General features: G+C 43.5%; 1 protein-coding gene across 1 annotated transcript; it reads right to left on the bottom strand.

Moving 5' to 3' along the window:
- Nucleotides 1-3,791: 3,791 nt before the first annotated feature.
- On the bottom strand, nt 3,792-8,503 carry LOC114788061 (T-lymphocyte surface antigen Ly-9-like). Its single transcript, XM_028976202.1, has 4 exons — nt 8,247-8,503; nt 7,721-8,023; nt 7,284-7,544; nt 3,792-4,611 (listed from the first exon to the last, which is right to left on the bottom strand). Exons 1-4 carry the CDS (start codon nt 8,293-8,295, stop codon nt 4,481-4,483), a joined length of 744 nt encoding a protein of 247 aa, XP_028832035.1. The 5' UTR covers nt 8,296-8,503; the 3' UTR covers nt 3,792-4,480.
- Nucleotides 8,504-14,197: the final 5,694 nt, after the last annotated feature.

Genomic DNA, 14,197 nt, shown 5'->3' on the forward strand with positions numbered 1-14,197 from the left:
CTCTGCACTCTTGGGGTAATTTTGGTCGGCCAGCCACTCCTGGGAGGGTTCACCACTGTTCCATGTTTTTGCCATTTGTGGATAATGGCTCTCACTGTGGTTCGCTGGAGTCCCAAAGCTTTAGAAATGGCTTTATAACCTTTACCAGACTGATAGATCTCAATTATTAGTTGAAATGGGCATGGCAGTAATCAGGCCTGGGGGGTGACTACAGAAATTGAACTCAGGGGTGATAAACCACAGTTAAGTTATTAAGTTATCACAAGGGGGGGCAATCAGTTTTTCACAAAGGGCAATGTAGATTTTGAGTTTTTTTTTTTCTCCCTTAATAACGTAAACCTTCATTTAAAAACTGCATTTTGTGTTCAATTATGTTATCTTTTACTAATAGTAAACGGTTTTTGATGAGCAGAAACATTTATGTGTGACAAACATGCAAAAGAATAAGAAATCAGGAAGGGGGCAAATAGTTTTGCACACCACTGTATGGTGCAGCCCTACTTAAATCTATAAATCTATTATAATGGCCCGCTGATAACACACAAACTGCAGATCCCATAATGCAGTGCTTCAGCTGCCTTGCTGAACACATGGTGATGCACAAAGTAAACAATGATTGGTTTAAACACAGATTTGCACAGTGGAGTTGTGGTTATATTCAATTATTATCCTTATTATTATGCTTATGTAACATCTCCATCAGACTTACAGAAATGAATGGCAGAAATTCCCCAGTGTTTATGAAGAGGCGCTGTTCTGCCCAGAGGTGGTGTCTACATTCTGTAGGTAAAACTTGCATCATACACTATAATGTACAGTATATGATGTGTTATTTTGTACAAGGTACAAAATAACATTTCTGATAATACATTAATTTTAAGATGCTGTTCATTTAGGATCTGGCAACACTGCTCTCACCTGGCTTAAAAACCTGAGGGCCATGAATAGTTATAATGCCATGTCGAGAGCTGTGTAACGTTACCAGGTACGTCCAGTCGTACTACCATTTTATGGAAGAAAAAAATAAATATTCATGGACCAAATTTCAAGAAATATTAATATTATGCTCAAATTCAACTCGTGGGCAAGGTTGCGACTTTTATTCATTTGACAATACATTTGAAAGATTTATCAGACTCCCTTAACCAGAGCAACTTACAATCAGTAGTTACAGGGACAGTAACTCCCCCCACCCCTGGAGCAAATCAGGGTTAAGTGATTTGAACCTGGGTCTTCTGGCTCATAGGCGAGTGTGTTACCCACTAGGCTACTACCACCCACGATCATTCACCGATGTTGCTGTTCATTTATATAAAAATGCTTTGGGGAAGACGAGGTTTGAGATAAGGGATGGATGAGAAGATAACTCTCACTGGGAATTGAAATGAGCAGCGTAGTTTGTGATGTAATCGCCAAAATCACGGAGCAGCCAGTCAAGAGAGTCACCCAGTTCTGGGTTCTCACCGGTCACCTGACCAGAGTCATGTGACACTCGCTTCCACAGTATCTCAATATCTCTTTTGCAGTAGCTCAGTCTTATGTAGTAGAATTGCACATCATGCATGTGAAACTTCATAAGCCTTATTGTGGTCCACCGGGCAGAACATGTGAATTGGCCAAAAGCAGCAGGATTGTCTCAAGGCTCAAATCTGGTTACAGGTTACAGAAAAATGTCTGATGCTTTGAAGGTCCCAATGAGCACAGTGGCCTCAATCAAGTGGAAGAAGTTCAAAACCACCAGGACTCTTCCTAGAGCTGGTCGGCCACCTAAACTGAGTGATTGGGGGAGAAGTGCTTTAGTCAGGTAGAACCTGATGGTCACACTGTCAGACCTCTAGAGGTCCACTGTGGATGGAGGAGAAACTTCTCGAAAGACAACCATCTCTACAGCAATCGGCCAATCAGGCCTGTATGGTAGAGTGACCAGACGGAAGCCACGCCGTAGTAAAAGGCACATGGCAGTTTGTCTGGAGTTTGCTAAAAGGCACCTGAAGATCTCTCAGACCATGAGAAACAAAATTCTCTAGTCTGATGAGTCAAATATTGAACTCTTTGTTGTGAATACCAGGCGTCTCGTTTGGAGGAAAGGTCTTAAAAGTGCTGCACACCCAATAAATTTATGTCAGATCGTGTGATTACATGAAGTCAAAATGATGTCTTATATTATGAGCACATGAACTGAAGTGACAACATATTACATCATTTACTAACTCACTAAACCAAGACTGGCTGCTCAATCTCTCCCCAGTCTGTTAATCGTTCCTGCCATGTTCTGGACTTTGACTCGGAGAATGCAGAGTAGAGCAGGATTATTTTAATCTGGTTTATAGTACCTATCCTTTCCGTATGATTCACTTCTTGCAAATTTGTTTTGGAGGTTGGTTAAAGTTTAAAGTCCACATATAATTAAAAAAACTAATGTATTAAATGTTTTTTTACTGAATGATAAGGTGATGGTACAGGGCAGTGGTGGCCTAGTGGTTAAGGGAGCAGCAGGTAATCAGATATCGATTGGGTGTTTGAGGTAAAACTTCTCGTGTTCAAATTGGCCACACAAAGCTGTGAAGATCTCTCGGAGCACGTGGCTACATTGTGAATGAAATGTGCTTTATTTGGAAGCAGCTGGCCAGAGACTTCATCCCAGCAGCAGCAGTAAGCAGCAGCGGTTATTAATGCTGCTCCACCCAGTCAGAGAATATCCTGCCGTGATGCCGCACCCGCCATGATGACGTCCTGGCCAACCGCCCATGTCGCCGTATCAAAATCCACCTCAGCTAAGCACACAGCCAAAGGAGTGGCTTCAGGACAACTCTTCAAATGTTCTTGAGTGGCCCTGCCAGAGCCCAGCCTTGAATCTGATTGAACATTTCTGGAGAGATCTTAAAATGGCTGTACCGACGCTTCTTATCCAACCGCATGGAGCTAGAGAGGTGCTGCAAAGAGGAACGGGTAAAACTAGTATAGGTGTGCCAAGCTTGTGGCATCATATTCAAACAGACTCGAGGCTGTAATTGATGCCACCAACAAAGTATTGAGCAAAGGCTGTGAATACTTATGTACATGTGATTTTTTTTTTTTTTAACCAGAAGACACAGGTTCAAATCCCACTTACTACCATTGTGTCCCTGAGCAAGACACTTAACCCTAAACTCCAGGGGGGACTGTCCCTGTAACTACTGATTGTAAGTTGCTCTGGATAAGGGTGTCTGATAAATGCTGTAAATGTTATGTTATGTAATGTCAGGAAAGGTGAAGTCTTGTCCATCTCAAAGGTTTCGGTAAATCACTTTTTATTGAACACAAGCCAGTAGGCGGCGCCACCAACCATTACTTTACTTACTTTACTTAGCATACGCTTTTATCCAAAGTGACTTACAAGAGGAAGACACCAGCAATTCTCAATTATCTCAGCCACCATTACCTACTATTAAGGGTTACAGATCACAGGGAGGTGGCCCTTTGTCTCCTCTGACCCTGTACATCTACTCCCTGGTGTGCCACTTCTCCCCTTGCACATGCGACATGAAATCCCCAGAACTCAGATATCCTGAACACCAACAGAACACAAAAAAGAACCCATACACGCCCGTCCCATCGGCATGTATATCACCCGCGAGGCATGCTGGTCCCAACTCATGGCTGCCCTCCGCTGCCACAGAATTCAGACCCCCTTAATTTGCAATAATAATTTAAAGTTCTTTTTTTCCCTCATTAATGTAGACACAGCACCCCATTATGACTCAAAAACACAGAATTGTTGACAGTTTCACAGATTTATTAACAAAGTAAAATTGAAATGAGTTTATGAAATGAGGAACAATACATACAGAGAATATAAACTTTGAACACACCCCGGTTAAAATGGCAGATTTTTGTGATGTAAAACAATTAGACCACAATTACATAAAAATATACAATAAACTGGTTGAATTGTTGATACTTTTAATTTAATTATAGCCTTCAGTCCCCTTGGGTAGGACAAGAAGCCCGAAGAACCTCCTCAGGTTACCTTACAATTTTTTTATTGGATTTCAGTCTGGGCTCTGGTACGGCCCAAAGTATCAGACAGAGAATACAAGACTAGATGAAATGCGACACAAAGGTGAACAGTGTGACGTCCTCAGCAGTTTCAGCACTAAGCCAGTAGCTAACATGTTTCAGCCTGTATTGGTCTTCATCAGGCTTACAGAGCAGAAGAGCATCAAACCAAATAGCATCTCAAATGGCAGTAGTCACATGACACAGACCGTCACCACTACAGTGTAAAGACACCATGCGTCACCTGAGCATCAGTAGCATGATAATTTGTGTCCCAATTATTTCAGTTTAGATTAAACCAGGAGCTGTAATACTATTTACAGAACATTCAAAGTCAAGCATAGAGGAAGATATTTATATACATATCAGAGTAACAATATTTATAAAAAAACTTTGTTAAAAAAAAAAAGAAAAAAACAAGATGATTATGGAATTTGTGCATTTAATCTGATTTGCGTTGTTTCTCTCGGATGTGAACTGCGATAACAGCAGAAGCCATGATGAGCAGAAGTACAGAGATCAGAGCTGCTTTCAACAAACAGGGAGAAAATCCAGCAGAGGAGCCCACAGCATCTAAAATACACAATAATAAACACACACCGAGTACTGAAATGCGACACAAAGGTGATGATGCCTTAAATGAGTACTGCAACACACACACACATGTAGTACACTTGGCTAAACGTACACGCTACTCCGGCTGCCTCTGCTCCAATTCAGCTGCCGTGTAGCGTACTCTTACACAAAACTCATTCACACAACAGACATATTTGGTACACTAACATACATGGCCTTCTGTCTAATACTGATTCGATCCCAAATCGCCATAGCTGTCAAGTATCCTGTTTTGGCCCGTAAAGTCCCGTAATTTACCCTTCTTTCCCGCCGTCCTCCCGTATTAGTATTTTCGCGTAAATCTCCCGTATTTTAATCTGCGTTATTAAAAAAAACGTCCCCCCGCAAGAAAATCTGCGCTGTGTCACTAGCCTCGCGATAACTACCACCTGCAGTAGCCGCCAACAGGTACTGAAGGTGGCAGTTCTCGCGAGATTAGTGTGTGAGGTCAGATGCGAGTTGACGAGTGATGCGGGGAAAAAAAGAAGAAAAAACAGACAGATGATGGACGCCAGGACACAGAAGGAAGGCACTCCTGCCAAAAAAACAAAACCCGATCAATGGGACACCAAATTTATTTTTCCGAAGAAGAGCGGGTTATCTGTCAACCCAGGCCACCCAACTACTGGTTCAGTCCTTAGTAATCTCAAGACTGGATTACTGCAACTCCCTTCTAGCTGGTCTACCTCTAAGTACCATCCGACCTCTACAACTAATACAAAATTCAGCAGCACGACTAATCTTCAACCTTCCCAAATTCTCCCACACCACCCCTCTGCTACGTTCCCTCCACTGGCTCCCAGTAGCTGCACGCATCAGGTTCAAAATACTGATGCTGGCCTACAAAGCCAAACATGGAGTAGCACCATCCTACCTCACAGCCCTTATTACACCTCGCACTGCACCTCGTATACTCCGAGCCTCCAGTACTGCTCGCCTGGTCCCTCCATCTCTGAAGGTAAAAGGAAGACATTCATCTAGACTGTTCTCCATCTTGGCCCCTCGGTGGTGGAATGAACTTCCCCTCGAGGTCAGAACAGCTCAGTCACTGAGCACCTTCAAACGACAGCTCAAGACCTTCCTCTTTAAAGAATATTTAGATTAAATTGTAATTTTCTTGTTGTCGAACTTTGTGTACAGAATCTACAACAGAGTGAATAAAATAGATGTATTCATTGTTGGGGTCCTAGTGAACCGGAATTGATCTTTTCATCGATGGTAACTTAAGCACGTTGTAAGTCGCTCTGGATAAGGGCGTCTGCCAAATGCCATAAATGTAAATGTAATGTAAATGGGGACAGTCACGCGTTCTGTAAGATCTGTAACTGCGACTTTAGCATCGCACACGGGGGGAAGGAATGATATCTGCCAGCACGAGAACTCCGCCAAGCACAAGCGCGGGCTTGAGGCACAAAAACATGCCCAGGCAATGACAGCATTCGTGACGAGAAATGCCACTGAGCCAGACCAGGTCACAAGTGCAGAGGTAAAAATGGCAATGTGGTGTGCCAAAAACGTCATTGTTTTCTCCTTCTTTGATGACTTCAACAAGTGTGTAGCTGACATGTTCCCATGTACTCAACTCAACAAAAGTCAGTTAGCTTTATAACGTTAGCTACCTATCGTACTGCTGGGCTAAAAAAATATATAAAATGGGTTATAAATGTGTTTGAATATTCTAACATTTGAGGATCAACCCATGGCATGCATGTTGTAGGCTACTAGCTAACTACTGGACACTCAACAGGTGCCATAGCAGCAGAACTAGAGGATGAGTTGGCCAAAACATGCTGATCTCAGCCCTTTTAACTGATGTGTGACGAATCAAACAACAGAAAAACAGACAAAGAACTCGTCATCCTGACTAGACTACGATGAGGCCACTCTGCAGGTCGCTACAAGAATCCTGGAGATGCAATGTAGGAAATGCAGAAAATGTGTATGGAAAGCTGTGTGAAGCATTAAGGTAAGGGGAACTGCACTGTGTTGTTCCCTTATTTTCAAATCCAAAACTTGACAGGTATACAAATCGCTCCTGTACAAAACACATTATATACAACCATTAAAACACTTTTCTAAGTACAGGTTCCATTCATGCAACATGGGAAGATGACTTTCGCTACTCTCATCGGTTGTCCTCTTTCCTCTACACGTGTTCCTGCGACTGACTCGCTACCTGCAATCACACACAAAACTCAAAATGAACAGCGTGAACTTGGAGTGCACGCTACTCCGGCTGCCTCTGCTCCAATTCAGCGGCTGTTTAGTGCACTCGTCCTACTGTTCCTGAAGTGCCGCCCTAGAGGTGGGGGTTTGATATGACATTTGCAGGATACAGGAAATATATATACAGTTTTCCATGACTCTGGGCCCAAACATGCAGGATATGAGAAAATACAATAAAATACAATGGGGGAGGCCCAGAATGATCCCAAACAGTCCAGATCCCTACACACACTGAGTACTCAGTGATACTGAGCACCATAACAAACCCACCGCACACGCACATAATTCTCTGTGTAGAAACTGAACATTAATGAGTTAAACATGAAAAGACCAACACCCACCCAGAAACTGTAATAACAGGAAGGTGAAAACTCCCATAAAACCACAGAAAAAAACTAACTTACCCCTGTTCTCAGGGTAACACAGGTTTTCAATTGTTTGTTTTTTCCAGCTGACTGGGTTGCTATGGTTACAGGTGATGATGTCATCTCTGATGGACAGAGAGAGGGTGGAGTCAGTAGAGGCCCCACCCTCCGGAAAACAGGAAGTGTTATCACAGCTGGACATGAGAGATCGGTCACCACCAGTACAGTTGACAGTCACATTACAGGAGTCACTGGTGGACCAGTAAGTGACCAGAGTGAGGACTGGAGCTTCCACTGGTTCTGAAACATAGAAACAAACTGGGACTCGTCCAGCATCTTGGCATTAAAAGAAAGGTGCTGGTTTTGAAACAAGCCCAGTATTCAGTAACAATTTAAAACCATCAAATTACACACACACATTTACACACACAAACACTAAACACTGACAATTAAATATGAGGGTAAAAAATACACACCCAACACACTGACATTGTACTCAGCAAGAACCTGGGAACCAGACCCTACTGCTGTGTAAATTCCACTGTCTTTCTTCTGTAGGTTCTTCACCAGAAGTGAGAAAGTTTCTTTATTGAAAACCACCTTGGCCTTATAATAGTTTTCTTCTATCCACAACTGGTCATGACTGTAATATGTAACAATGTCTCCCTCCGTGATGAATAACCATAGTAAACGTTTTATCCCCGTCTCTGCAGGTCTCTGTAGGTCCAGTGTAACAGAATCTCCCTCCAGCTTCACCACAGACTGTCCAGCACTGGACACTGCAGAGAAAATTTCTCACCCTTGTCAGTAGAATTGCAAATCACATTAGAAAATTCCTCACATATTCCAGTTTAGTTAATTATTGAGGTAAAGAAAAAAATGTTCCCCCACCTACATGCAGTAGGAACCAGAAATTCACAACTAATAATCAAATAATCTGTAAAATCCCTCACGCCAATAATTGCCAGTAAGTGCCAATAATTAAACACAGACTTTCCTGACCTGTAGATGAAGTGAGGGTGACAATTAGACAGATCAGCCGAGGAAACATCTCAATCTTCAAAAAGTCACTTCGGTTTCAAAAAGACGTCTTTTATGCAGTCGGCAATTCCTTTATTCCTTCTTCTACTCCAGATCGCTATACAAATAATAACTTTTTAAAGAATAAACATGAGCATTTCAGCCTCTATGATTATTTTACAGTAATTGTATAAAACGTAAGTCAGATGAATATGTTCAATTGACTGCTGCTCTGTTCTGTTCACCAAAAAGTTCACTGGAAGAAGAAACCACAGAACAGGAAGAGGAAAAAAAAGACTTATTATGAAGATGCAATACAAATGAAACTGAAAACTGAGCGGCTGTTATTCATTCACTGTATTTATATTGGAGTTAAATTTTCATGCCAGCATGTCATGTTAATGTGTCTGTGTGTGTATGCTTGTGTATACAACAGTTCACAAAATCACACAAAAATCACACGCACCAAATCTAAAGCCTGTCAGAGCGGCAGGGACTGACAGTAAAGAATTACCATGATGACCTACATCCATCAACGAAGGCTTTTATATGACCTGATAAGAATGAAATGATTTTGAAGATCATATCTAAAAGTAGTTGCATTTAAAAAATCCCTGGTTTATATCTCTGATGCTGTTCCCCACAATCTTGGGTACAGATTTTTCCTTCTAATAGTTGCTGTGAATGAATGATAGTTTGTCTGTAGGAATGATAGTTTGATTTGAATCTCTGTCACCATCAGATGGTGACTATACAGGGCAGTGGTGACCTAGCGGTTAAGAAAGCAGCCCTGTAATCAGAAGGTTGCCGGTTCGAATCCCGATCTGACAAGGTGCCACTGAGGTGCCACTGAGCAAAGTACGGTTAAAACTGGCCAAGGATAGGTGTGGCATCATATTCAAAAAGAGGCTGTAATTGATGCCACCACCAATGTATTGAGCAAAGGCTGTGAATACTTATTTCTTTCTTTTCAATAACTTGGCCGACACCTCAAGTAAACTTTTTTTTATGTTTCCACTATAGGGCATTGTGTGTAGAATTCTCAAGAATTTAATCAATTATGGAATAAGGCTGTAACCTAAAAATTCATAATGTAATGTAGGGATCTGGACACTTTGGAATCATTCTGGGCCTCCCCCATTGTGTTTTTTTTGTATTTCCTAATATCCTGAATGTTTGGGCACAGAGTCATGGCAAAACTGTATGTATAATTCCTGCATTCTGCAAATGTCATACCGAACACCCACCACCAAAGGAACAGTATGACGAGTGCTCTACACGGCCGCTGAATTAGAGCAGAGGCAGCCGGAGTAGCGTGCATGCCGAGTTCGCGCTGTTCATTTGAGTTTCGTGTGTGATTGCAGTTGTGCAATAAAGGAGTGAACGAACACAACCCTCTCCCGCACTGGTTATTAATTTAGCCAAGTGTGCTACAAAATTGGTGCCGAAACCCGGGATCAGCTGTGCTACGAGAGCGACAAGAAAGCAGGCACAAAATGGAGCTGGAGCAGCTGCAGGACCGCCTGAACGAGGTACTGGTGCAGCTAAGTGCTGAGCGGCTTCAGGAAGTGTGCAAGCAAGGTAAAATCGCAACAGAAAAACAGTTTAAGAAGCACATGCTGATTCATTCAATAAACGAAACTGTAAATGTGATTGTTGAAAATGAAGAAGGAGAAGTGGCACGTGAATTCCTGCTCCGTTTAATGGAAAGAGCCAGAATGTTACGAGAAAAGGATGCACCGTCACCGAGCACATCTAGCCTCAGTGGAGATGCAGCAATTCTGGCCACATTGCAAGAACAATATGCTGCATTGCAACTGAACTTTCATACTTCCACAAAACGCATGGAGGAGGAAATGAGAGCTCTTACCGACAAAATGGCAAATGAGGAATCTGGAAACGAGTTGTCTTCTTCAACAAGACCCTCTGTAAATATACCTCCAGAAATGACAATACGTCGTGACTTCAAAATCAATGGCCAAATTGGAGAAAGAGACCAAAAGGACAAACTGTCATACAATAACCTGATGCATCAGATTAACATGGGAGTAAAGAAGGGTCACAGCGAGAACGAGATCATTGAAGCAGTAGTGAGAGCCATTAACCCAGGCCTCAGTCTCATAGACATGCTGGAGATTAAAACAGATCTCACCTTGCCACAACTCCGAACCATTTTGAAGGGTCACTATAAGGAAGACAGTCCCACAGATCTGTACCACCATCTCTTGAACCTAATTCAACACAGTCATGAGTCGCCCCAAAACTTCCTGTTTAGAGCCATAGGATTGAAAGAGAGGCTTCTGGCTGCATCAAGAGAACCCGGATCAGATGAACAGTACAGCTCTGAATTAATTCAAAAGAAATTTCTGAGGGCAGTGGGAACCGGATTGATCAGCGACAGTGTGAAGTATCAACTGAAGAGTTACTTAGATGATGTCACAGTGACAGACGATGTCCTGATCGACAAAATCAATGAAGCTGCAAGTTTAGAGTGGGAAAGACAACAAAAATTCAAAAAGAATAATAAAGAAGTCAAAGTACGTGAAGTGGGAGCTGAAGTGCATAAACAAGAGGGTACACAGAGTGATGCCAGCGGGTCAGAGCAGTTGTCAACCACACATGCCAAGTGGAAAACAATCAAGACACCAAGAAATTGAGAATCAGAGCTTGAAGAGATGATAAAACAACTAAACGTTGAAATAGAGATGATGAAAACTAGTGGACATGGGACAGCGAGATCACCCCTCCCACGGGAAGTAAGACAGAGGCGTGGATGCAGAGACTGTCAAGAAAAACACAGAGGCGAGCAGTGTGACCATTGTTTCAAATGTGGCCAAAGTGGTCATGTGTCAAGGGGATGCCGAGTGGGAAGGACCACCAGTCGAGCAGATACACTTAATACATCTTGTTATTCAGTCACACACAGCCCAACAAAGATTCAGGAGCACAGTTACCAGAGTGAATTAGTGGGTGACATACACAAGCTTATTACGGACAGCATTCAACAGCTAGAAGCTAAAATATCAGCTCAGGGACTGAATGCAGCAGCGCAGAGTAAAGAATTTGGCCAGTGTCAACCTTCTGTCTCCAAAACAAAGTTCCCGACTAGTTAACCTGGTGGGAAAGAAGTACAACATTCTTTACCGTCTAGACAAGGTTGAAACAAGGGCATTGTGGGACACGGGCTCACAGGTCTGCCTGATGAGCGAGAAGTGGAGGCGACACCATCTACCACATACAACAGTGAGAAGTCTAATAGAGATTCTGGGCCCAGATGCATTAGAGGGAAAAGCAGTTAACCAGACACCAATCCCCTTTTCAGGTTGGGTGGAGATCGACTTTGAACTGCCTGCACAAACCAGCCCTTCACTGCAGTTGTGGGTCCCGGTGCTGATCACTGATGATAAAGGAATGACAGGTGAACCAATCATTGGGTTCAACGTAATAGAACAGTTGTTAGCGAAGGGGGTGGAACCACCAAAAGTGATTACAGAAGCAATCAGCAACACGTTCTCCTTTGACTGTAGGAAGACCGAAGTATTCTTAAAAATAATGAAAGCAGGAGATGACACGTGGCATGAGGCAACAGTGAAGATAGGAAGAGAGAAGGTCATAATCCCAGCTGGTCAGAGTCAGGTGGTGCGGTGCGGGGTACAAGCAGGACACCTCTGCACACCACAGGATGTTTTATTCGAACCCAGTTCAGAACCCCAGTGGCCAGTGGGATTGAAGATCAATAAGAGTTTGGTGCGTTTACAGAAGGGAACCTGGTCCCACATTGTTGTCCTGGTGGTAAATGACACCACACATGACATCCTGCTTCCGCCGAGAACAATATTGGGACAAGCGCAGATTATAAAGACGGCCTATCCAGCGCCAGTGCAGCCAGTATCAATCCATCATGTTGAAAGTAGTGACTGTGATAGCAGAACAGCTGGTGGAGCCAAGAGTATAGGGGAGCAGGATCTCTGGGACCCCCCAGTTCCATTACATCATCTCTCACCAGACCTGCAGGAGCCGGTAAGACAGCTGCTGAGGAGAACCAGTACCGCATTTGCTCGAGATGAGAATGATGTGGGGACCATTCCATCGCTTCAGCTAAAAATTCGTCTGAGCGATCCAACGCCAGTCAGGAAAACGTACATCTCAGTACCAAAGCCACTACATAGAGAGGTGAAGGAATACTTAGAAGATCTGTTAAACAGAGGGTGGATCACAAAGTCAAGATCTCACTACTCCAGTCCCATCGTCTGTGTAAGAAAGAAGGATGGCAGTCTCCGGTTGTGCTGTGACTACAGGGAATTGAACAGAAAGTCGATTCCAGACCGTCACCCAATTCCGCGCATCCAAGACATGGTAAATAGCCTGAAAGACAGCGCCTGGTTCTCAGTGTTAGACCAAGGAAAGGCCTATCATCAACGGTTCCTGGAGGAGTCAAGCCGCCCTCTCACTGCCTTCATAACGCCATGGGGATTATATGAATGGGTCAGAATTCCTTTTGGACTGTCTTCAGCCCCAGCTGAGTTCCAGAGGTCAATGGAGGAGTGCTTAACAGGACTGCGAGATGAGGTATGCTTACCTTATTTGGATGACAACTTGGTCCACTCGAAGTCATTCGAAGAACATCTACATGATCTAGAACGTGTTCTGAGTCGATATATCATCCATGGAGTGAAATTAACACCCAGGAAATGCGACATTTTCAGGAATAAAGTGAGGTTCTTAGGGAAGATGGTGACGAAAGATGGACACACGATGGATCCAGCAGAGGTGGCCCCGGTGCAAGCCTTAAAACAGAAAGAACCTGCTACAATCGGAGAACTAAGGAAGATCTTGGGATTTGTGTCATATTACCGTAGTTATATTCCTAATTTCTCCAGAGTAGCAAAACCTTTGTATGATCTACTCTGCCTGAGTAATGCAGCAGAAGAACCCAGGAACAGAAAATATCAGAACAGGAAAGGAAAGAAAACAGTTCAGCTTTCCTCAGCACACCCAATCAAGTGGCAGGATGAACACAGACAAGTACTGAGCCAGCTGATAGATTTCCTGTCCAAGCCCCCTGTGCTGGGCTATCCAGACTTTGAGCATCCCTTTGTACTGCATTGTGATGCATCCCAGGAAGGGCTTGGGGCAGTCCTGTATCAGAGACAAGAAGGGAAATTGAGGGTCATTGCATATGGCTCCAGGACTTTAACTGCTGCAGAGAAAAACTACCATCTTCACTCTGGCAAACTGGAGTTCCTGGCGATGAAGTGGGCCATATGTGAGAAGTTTAGGGACTACCTCTACTATTCCCCACCATTCACTGTATATACCGACAATAACCCTCTCACCTATGTCCTCACTACTGCAAAGTTGAATGCCACTACACATAGGTGGGTAGCAGAATTAGCTGATTTCCAGTTTACAATTAAGTATCGCCCAGGAAAAGCAAATAGGGATGCAGACGGCTTGTCTCGCATGCCTATTGACATGGAAGGATATATGTAGGCATGTTCACATGATGTTTCCCCAGAGGTTATGAGGAGTGTGACGCAGGTCCTGTCCGTCCAACAAGAAGGAGGCGACCCATGGCTGTGCCCATTGACAATCTCTACCCTGCTTAATGGAGACAGCGCGGGAGGAACCGCCTCGGTGTCACAGATCCCCTGGTCGACACTAATAGAAGCGCAACGAAACGATCCAGATCTTAGTGAGGCAATAGGGTATGTTACACGGTGGCATTGGCCAAAAATTAGAAAACAAAAGACCCAGAGCAAGATAACTGCCTTGATCAGAGAGAAAAAGAGATTGCTCTTGGAAGACGACGGGCTACTTTATCGGAAGATATCTACTCGATCTCAGCTGGTCCTGCCGGAGAGGTTTCACCGTCTGGTGTTCAAAGAACTTCATGAGGAAATGGGTCATCTAGGTAAGAATCTGGCCTCACA

This window comes from Denticeps clupeoides, chromosome 4, assembly GCF_900700375.1.
Source record: "Denticeps clupeoides chromosome 4, fDenClu1.1, whole genome shotgun sequence".
Taxonomy (NCBI): Eukaryota; Metazoa; Chordata; class Actinopteri; order Clupeiformes; family Denticipitidae; genus Denticeps; species Denticeps clupeoides.